At 39.3% G+C, this 9358-nt stretch overlaps 1 protein-coding gene across 1 annotated transcript in view; it reads left to right on the top strand.

Moving 5' to 3' along the window:
• The first annotated feature begins 1531 nt into the window (after positions 1 to 1531).
• The window catches only part of zbtb32 (zinc finger and BTB domain containing 32), a 9856-nt gene continuing 2029 nt past the window's right edge, over positions 1532 to 9358 (top strand). Inside the window, exons 1-3 of the mRNA XM_014008662.1 lie at positions 1532 to 2526; positions 4126 to 4226; positions 6886 to 7047. Coding sequence (XP_013864116.1) covers positions 1532 to 2526; positions 4126 to 4226; positions 6886 to 7047 — 1258 coding nt within the window. The remainder of the gene's footprint in view (positions 2527 to 4125; positions 4227 to 6885; positions 7048 to 9358) is intronic.

Below are 9358 nucleotides of genomic sequence, written 5' to 3'. Positions count from 1 at the left end.
TATTACAAAAACACAAAATAAGTATAAATAAGTATTTATATTTGTGTACAAGCTGTTTAGATTGTCAAAAAGCCTGTGTTTTGGGTTTTTTTTAACAAAGTTTACTCAGACCATATTTGGGGTCACAAGTTTTTGCCATGAATATTTTGTGGGTCAGAAGATAAAAAGTTTGGGAACCACTGATTTAGACTGATGACGTGTTCATAGACAGAYGTACGTTTGACTTCTAGGATTGTTTTTTGTGCATGCTGAAAAACCTAATAATTCAATACATTACATTGCTTTTTTGTTTTATTTGTTGATTACCGGTTGGCCCTTCAAGTAAAACCTCAAGCTTGCYGTGTACAGTACAGTATGTACAGCGAATCGTGTCGCACTTCTCTCACTTTCACTCTCGAAGCTCCACGCGTGAAGCACACTCAAATAGTCACTAAATAGGCGACATAAACATATTGCAAAAATAAAAAAACATTTTTTTAAAAAAAGAAAGTTTATTCCAAGTGTTAAATTTCTAAATTCAGTAATTAAGAAAAGATGTATTTTATGTGACGCTGTGTAAAGTTTTTTTTTCATAAAGTTTTTTAATAGGGATTAGTTTAACAGCAGCACTGGAGAGATATTTGAAAATCTACGTTTTTCAAATATGGTAAATATCATTTTAATTTTTATCGAGTTTGCATTTACAGTCAAACCTTTAGAGGAACGAATTTGTTTCATTTTGACTGTCGAAATAAAAACCTTTAAATTATCTCTCTGCTTTCTACATCTCGATATTCTTCAGTCCAAATTATAAGCCTTAATCTATGTAAGACGACAACCTGCCAGGCATCTGATACTTTTTGCTACAGTGGTTTCATTCCAGTATTCTCAATCTTAGACGTCAAATTCCAATTATATTTGAAACCATACTGACATATTTACATATTACACCCCTGCACACTCTTGCATTTGATGTTTATCACACCTAAATACAGYTTTATTGTTGTTGACGTTTGAACTTTACTCGTGTGTTTTTTTTTTTATTGTACAGTCATTAGTCATGGTTTCATATACTCTTAGGGCTTTGTGGCTTTAGTGTGTGCCTGCGCTCAGCGAATATCAAAGCTGTCAGAAATGAGTACATTTCCACAGTATCAAGCAAACGCTCAAGCATGCAGACAAAATTCCTGCTAAGTTCAAAGACGTGTGAATTTCACTGTCTGAACCTTGTTTAAATATGCACAGATAACTGTAAGTTTTGTATAATGACTAAACATATATCTTTATTTCATTTGAAATGTACATTTCATTCCTGCTGTAGGAAACACTATATTAGSGAGGAAAAAAGTGCAACCCACAGCAAAAAAATAAGGTATAATCAAGTACTCATTTGTTTTGTTTATTTGCAAAGTGGTTTTCACACTTTAGAAATGTCACATAAACCCCAAATTTTTCAAAGTGTTTTTAACTCAGTGTGGGCATTATCTGATAGCATTTCTCTTTGTGGCTTTCTCTTCTCAGGCCCTTGCTAATATTTCTGGAAACTGCGAAAATGATTCGAATCAACAACACCCAATACTTTCACTTCCTGCAGAATGCAGATGCCTTACGTCACTCAGGGTTGCTCTGTGATGCCTTTATCTCGGTACAGAGTCAGACTTTCAAGGCCCATCGGCTGGTCCTGGCTTGTGCCAGTAGAACTTTAGCTCAGCTGCTAGCCCAGGGGGACGCTGACAGTCCCGTCCACTGCACTCTGGATTTTTTCTCACCGCACACCTTCCAGCAAGTTCTGGACTTCACCTACACCCAAGCTGTCGAGGTGCCCGTGAAAGACCTGCGTTTGCTGCTTAAAGCGGCCACGCTGTTGGAAATGCAGCTTCTGGAGGACCAGTGCCGCAAGCAATTAGAGGCTCTGGAAGCTGAAAAGCAAGAGCAAGCAGGAGACAGTGCACATCTCAAAGACGATAGGAGATCTGTAGAAARGGGAGTCCAAAAGCCAAAAGAAAGTCTAGTTCATGAGGAGCTGGTCCGAGAGACTTCYACCCCAGCAGAGAAAGCAAGTGTTAGTAACGTCGATTCCCCGAATGCCAACGATGATTTAAAATGTCCCAAAAAGAAAGCGAGACTGTCTCCTGTCTCTGAAATGTTCTGCAGCAGCGATAGCGTCRTTACAAAGCCCACAACCAGCAGCTCGTCGTTCTCCTCTCCCTGGACTTTCCCCAAAACCATGTTGGATTCCATGACACACTTGAACACCTTAAGGCGTATCACCCAGAACTACTCGAGCCTGGTAGCAGCTCATCCCCTTCAACCCTCAAACCAGTCCTCTTTAGTGTACCCCTTCTCCCTGTCYACACCGCGAATGTTCCCTTTACTCAGTTCCCACTTTCAAAGTCCATTTCAGAACTCTGCAACGGGCTACCCCCGGTTCCCTCCTCATTACACTCAGAACCTTTACACCGGAACCTCCCGGATGGGCAGCATCATCAAACAGAGCCTGCTGAAACGAAAAAGACTGAGCCAGACAAGTCAAACCACTGAGACGAGGTAAGTTCTGACATGATTTTGGAAACTTCAGTTTGTGTTTTTTTCTCTCTCTTATTGTCTCGCATGTTTTTTTTCCTACTGCAGAGTCATTTAAGAACCCCCTAACTTGTTCAGTTGTTCCTTTGCGACAGCTACCGTACCTGACTCACTGCTTGGGTTAGACGTGTTTGATCGAGACTCCTGCACTTTCCTGCTACATCGGATGCACCCGTGAACCCTTTGCTGCCTCTAATAAACTCTCAAAGTTTTTTTTATTCTTTTTAAGAAACCGTACTCCAGGTTTCAGCGCCTCAAATGAACCAGTTTACATTAAATGATCTAAATCTAACTTTCGGTTTCTGATTATCGTCCAACAACATGAAAGGCAAGAGATTGTATTGGCTGCGTCTGTTTGCAGAATACCTCATGAACCACTCAAGTGATTTTAATGAAACTCTCAGAAGGTATTCAATGAATGTACGTCTACAACTAATTAACTTTATGGGTCAACCATAGGCGTAATTTGCAGGGGGGTTAGGGGGGTTATGACCCCCACAATAATTTGATCAAGTCAAAATAACCCCCCGATAAAATTGCATCATTTGCTCAAACACAATAGAAATTAACTGGTTAAGTAGACAGATGCAAATCTTGTCTTTTGGTAAATTTAACCTGATAAAAAATTACAATGTCATATATGTATGTTTGAGCATAATTGCTGAAAAAAAGCGTTCAGGGTTTTAGAGCATAACCCCCACAATGACAGACCAAAAGTTACGCCCTTGGGGTCAACTCAATTCAAGATGGCTGCCAAAGCAAATTCACCTTAACAAACATGAAACTGACTATAAATCAATGAATTTTATAGATGTTGAGCTCTAATTTGGTATAGTAGTGCTTGAGATGCATAACATTGTATGAGGTCACAAACAGTGTTATTTTCAAGATGTGACCAAATCAAACACAACACTGTAATAATTCATCATAAAAGAATGATTTTAGTAAAATGTTGGTATGAAAAGTGTTGCGTGATCCCTTTAATTTTTTTTTTACCATTGAAATTGGTTTCAGGTACTATTTTCTTCTTATTCATGAATTTTCAGTCTGAGCATCTACAACTTTTTTGTGTGCTAGTTACCCAATTCTTTCGAGTTTTTCGTGTCTGAAAACAAAACCGTGAGTAGAGGGGAGGCCCCTAAATCTCTACTTTCTTCTGCTAATTTAAAAATTTTCCACCCACAAAAAAGCATCTTTGGTGTTTCAATGGGCCGTGTCTGCGCCACAAAAAGTTCTTCAAAATAATAACTATGCCTTTGTTGGAGGGGGGAAAAAAAGAAACCTGTTCATTGGTATATCCCACGCTCTCCTGTTTCCTCTACTCGAGCATTTCATGACAGACATGTTTACTATACCACGAAGAAATGCAGTAAATGTTTTCAGTTTAGGATTAAAGAAGAACAGTGYATGAATTACGAAGTTTCGGTGCCAAACTAGAGCTTTGCTTGCTTTCTGTGACTGATGACGTATATGTTTTTCTATTATACTATTTTGTTCTCAGTTTAAAATGACAAGCAATCGTGATTTTGCAGTTTTGACACAGAGCAAATATGTTTCTCACAGTTATTCGGAAGTGCCAAAAGTGTCTGAAAGAGCTGAAAACTGCCAGCACTGCAGCACAAGACTCCTTGGTGATCCGATGCAACGGGATTCAGTCTCCACAGGTAACGATAAAAAACAATAATAATGGAAAAGGAAAAACTTTGAACCAAAGCAGCACACTGAGCAGATTGTTGCTACAACCAAAGTAAAAACCTACTGCTGCCCATAGATCAGAGACGACCTACAGCCGAGGCCTCGTGGGCCGTTTTGCCCCAAAAGACAGCAGTAAGACGTTGAAGGCATTTCTTGTCATGACCCCTAACCTTGTCAGGCTCCAGCTATGTTGCTACGTAATGGAAAGTGATAAAGAGAGTTGTGGTTTTGCGAGCATGGTGCAATAAGAGCAGTAGTGTGGTTACCAGATACTGCTCGATACATGCAGTACAGTGTGTGCTGCATCAAAACAGCGGTTTGTCCCATGCCAAAAGAGCGGAACGCATGTCGCGATAAACTCCCTAACACGACCGGAGAACAGCGTTGAGCAATGCAAACAGGATCTGTGGTCGGGCCTCGCGCCTGAATTCATGCAAGTTTTAACTGTACAATAAGACTGATTAACATTTTATCTGTGGCTGAATATCCTCTGCTCAGTGGAACGTTTTTTTTCCACATTTCAACAGCGGTGAGAAAACTCTACTTAAGAAGGGGGATTCCTGTGCAATTCTCTCACCCCCACACACAGTTTTTCAATAAAAACTAGAAGCACTCGGAGAGTGCAAACCTCCTCCAAGTCCAATTTCCTCCATCCTGTAATAGAGTTAATGCACTAAAAGCAGAGATGGAAACACATTTGTAAGTTCAGACGTAGCGAACATTTAAGCAGGCAGTATGCACGGAATTTCTTCCCGGTGGAGTCCAATGTGGAAAACAAAGGAAAAAATCAGACTCACCAACCGACGTTATTGCTGAAAGCTTTCACGTCGGTGCTACGTGATTCAAAAAGCAGAGTTTCCATCGCACGTGTAATGACACAGACACACACATAATTTCCTATATTTGTGAGGAACACACACAGCGGTCACAACCACGCTTTGTGCATTTTTTTTCCCCAAAGTTTGGCGAGAGGTGGATAGAGGGGCACACAAATAGGTCTCGACTTGATCTGGCCTCATTTCAATAATAATAAAATGAACAAACAAACAAACAAACAACCTCCGAGTCTGAAGTCCACCATGTCACTCCTCTTCCTCAATCTTCATCGATCTGTGTGCAAGCCTACCGACAATGTGGTGTGTTTGAGGAAATGGGAAAAATAGGTTTCATGGTGCAGTCACGCACTTCCTGGTCACAAAACATTCTGTAAATGTGCATCAAAAAATGCGTAAAAATGCGCACATTATGGCAAGAATTATTCATCTTTACATCTGGTTTTAGCATTACTTTTATAAAGTTTGAAGTCCAAACACTGAAAGCTGTCACATTTTTTTTACAGAAGCCCTGTAAAAGCATCACAGCTTTGCCAATCTGAGAGGATTAAAAGAAAAAAAATTCCTGTATCTGCATCGTGATCCAGAACACCACCAAAATTTAATGGTGTGTTACTTGTGCCAGTTTCCACATGTGATGTAAATATCCTGACAATCCGTCCACAAGTTTTGAGTAATGTTGTCCACAGACAGGCCGACCGACCGACAGACAGACCGACACACGCGACCGAAAACATTACCTCGCCGTTTGCGGAGGTAAAAAATACCTCTAAGTTAGGGATTCATTCAAAATAAGTGTTATAAAAATCTGGGGGTGAGGGCTTTCAAAGTGAAATATGAAGCAATGCATTACACAGGAAACACGCAGGCAACATACAGCAGGTTGCGTTTAGAGTGGTTGTTCAATTCTTGTGGTTTTATTGTCTCCTGTCTCCCCTCCTCCTCCACTACAGTACACTCGCTTTGTATTTCGGCATCCTGTCTATAGGCTACTCTGAGGGCCACATTTTCTCTCGAGACACCCTAAAAAAAAAAAAAAGAACAGCCGACTTGTGAAAAACTTTCACAGCACATTACCTTGAAATCACACCTTTGTAATTTTTAGGAGACGTACTCGCACGCTGACAGGAAAACAGGCTTTACACAACAGATCTATTATCATGCAACAGGACGCTGAACAAAAAATAGACCCTTTCTACTGAAATGTAACCCTTTGTTGTTCTTCATACAGTTTTTGCATGAAACTTTTCTCAGGTCAGTGAGGCCAGTAGTGTCAGGATTGCGAAAAAAAGACAGGTCGGTCACAATCAAATATGAAAGAAAATAGAGGCTATTAATTCAAAGTTTGTTTCTAGAAAAAAAAATAGAATAATAAAGGAAAACAAGCATTTTCACTAAGTTAAAAAAGATAACATCAGTTTTCCTCTCGCAGAACATCTGAAACGCAAAGCTGTCACTTTAGAACAAGTTTAACCATTAATCCTTATCAAATCATCTACAAATATTAATTTAATTTTTTGTAAAACCCGAAAAGTCTTTATCGGTTAGTTTTTGCCTTCAAATAAATGTAGTTCATTTGTAATGCCGGTGGCCTGCGTACCTTTTTTTTGCTCAACGGTCAATATAAAGAAAAAGAGTAAAAAATATCTTACATATGAATGTTTTGCAGAAACTTTATGAAACTTGTGCTTTGGTGCATCCTGTCTCATGAACCGAAACTGTAGATTTATCAGTAGTTTTTTACCACTGACCAACATGTTCACACCTCCCGTCTTGTTTTTTCTGTTTGTCGTAGGCAAAGGCTGTGCTGGATGTCAGTTCTGTGGAGGACGAGTTGTGCAACACGAAGCAGAGACCAGAGGTGACCACAGGGGGGAAAAACCCTACCAGTGCAAACACTGTCCCAAGAAGTTCAGCCTTAAACACCAACTGGACACGCACCACCGCGTCCACACGGGTAAGTCCAAAAGACGATGAATCGTTCGTAACGTCCAATGTGCAACGCTGCTAAAAAAAAAGGCAGCAGTTTTACACGGAGCCTACTGGGTCGAAGATGGGCTCAGTTGAGGAGGCTACTGAGTGCCTGATTGAGTTCCACAACCACGATCTGGGGGAGAACCATCACCTTTGAGTTTCCTTCTCAAAATCCATCCTTCGACAAAAACTTTTTCAGGGGATTTCAGTAGGCGAACAAAACATCTGGCTACTGTTCAACACCCAGACGGCCTTCCTGATGGGCTCAAACCCTCAACCTCAGGATTACAGGATGGTAATTTTGGGGGTAAGGTTCAGGATACAGAAATAAGTGGAAGATTTCAATGCACGGTCCTCATAAAAATATAAAAACAAGCATGATTATGTGTGCTTGTTTGTTTTCATGGCATTGAAATGTCCAACTGAAAGCAGACTAACTGTAAGAAGTTTCTTTAACAATAACTGAGTCTCTTCATTTATACCGAAACTTTTAAATTTTGAATCTATCATGGCCCACTACTGAACAATGAAAGGTTATGTTTTTACTGTCTTACTGTGTTTTTACTAAGTTAAGTACCACATTCATGTGTTTTGAAAATATGTAACYTAATTTACATAAGGAATTAAACTTTTCTCAGGGGTGCCCAAACATTTTCCTCAAGAGGGCCAAAATGAAAATGTATTCGGGCTGCAGGCCAAATGCAGTAATATAATACATGAAATACAAATACTTTTTAAGTAAAGTCCTTTATTTTTAACAATTAAGCTAGAAGCCAGTGTGGTGGCCCGCTCTTGTTTTAGTTTGTGAACTTGGAGAAAGTCTGCCATACGCTCAAGTAGCAAAACCTCATGGGACATTTAATAAATTGATAAAATATGAGTTTTTGTGATCATATAAAGTGTGAAAATCTACATGTTTGGTTAAATATAATCTAAATATCTCTTGTTACTTGTATTTCATGCTTCATGTTTAATCTTTATATATCAAAGATAAAGTCAGCACCATGAGTGAAAACTATCTGCACTACAGTCCCTTATATAGTCACTGGGCCAGTGGGCGAAGTGTGGAAACTGCACTGTAAAAAATGAAATGTTGGATTTACTTAACCATGTCATGTTACCTGGTTCCACTTAACTGAGTTGAGTAAATTCAAAGCAATATACCAGTTTTTTAGCCAAAGAACATGAGTATGTTGCTTTGAATTTACTCAACTCAGTTAAGTGGAACCAGGTAACATAACATGGTTAAGTAAATCCAACATTTCATTTTTAGAGTGTGGGTTTCTACATAGAATGACAGATTACAGCCTAGTCACTACTCAGCTGCTGGTGGGCCAAATCAAATGGCTTGGAAGGCCAAATTTGGCCCACGGGCCCCACTTTGGGCTCCTCTGTTTAAGATGTTTCTCCACTTTGAGCCATCTGATTCGAATTGGCCACTTCTGGTCCTCAGGGGCAGGATACTGGCCCCTGAGAACCAGAATAGTGGCCAGGTTTGTGCACCACTGGTTTAGAACATATCACCAGTTATAATTAGCGCACAGAAAACAAGAAATCTTTTAAAGGGGCAGCCACACGAGGACCACTGCTAATCACGGGGGTGGAAACAAGTCCTCTGACACTGGCCTAGTTTTTGGTTTCTTTTTTGGGGCATTACCACCCGGCCCCTGTTTGCGTAAGTACTGAACATTTTTCCAAAGCAAAGAATGTTTTTCTTTTTTTTTTTTGTTTGTTTCTCAGCCATCTTTCCTGGCAGCAAACTGTTTTCCACTCATTTCAATATTGTGAAGAAAACCGAAACTTGTCAGTTTTGAAACTTCCTTGTGGCGGAAAATCTATCAATCAACGGTGAACATCAAAAGAGACTGTGTTCTGTGTAACATACAGCTAAAATGTTCATTTTGAACTGTAGTGTCTTTAAATGATGGGTGAATTACATTGAAAACAAGAAACAATCTAGAAAAAAATAAAACACTTAAAATGGTGAACATTTGATCACTACATTAACTGAGTCAAGGACATATTTAATTCATCTGAAGCGTTTTAATAAATCGATTTTACTCATTTTATATTTTACTTTAACTGTCAAACACAGATGTTGAAAAGTCAATATTTTAAAGGATTCATGTTAAATCCTTTTTTATCTGTTGAATAACTTTTACAAGCTGAGTTATTGGAACACAAATGTTAAGTTACACAAATCTGGACCATTTGCATTAAGTGTCCGTTCATGTAATTTCACTCAGTTGTGTAAATACAACCAATTCACTGACTTACAATGAAATATATATATA

The sequence above is a fragment of the Austrofundulus limnaeus genome, unplaced genomic scaffold (assembly GCF_001266775.1).
Source record: "Austrofundulus limnaeus strain Quisiro unplaced genomic scaffold, Austrofundulus_limnaeus-1.0 Scaffold52, whole genome shotgun sequence".
In the NCBI taxonomy this organism is placed as follows: domain Eukaryota; kingdom Metazoa; phylum Chordata; class Actinopteri; order Cyprinodontiformes; family Rivulidae; genus Austrofundulus; species Austrofundulus limnaeus.
Note: the sequence above shows the minus strand (reverse complement) of the source record. Positions and strands in the feature narration are given on the sequence as shown.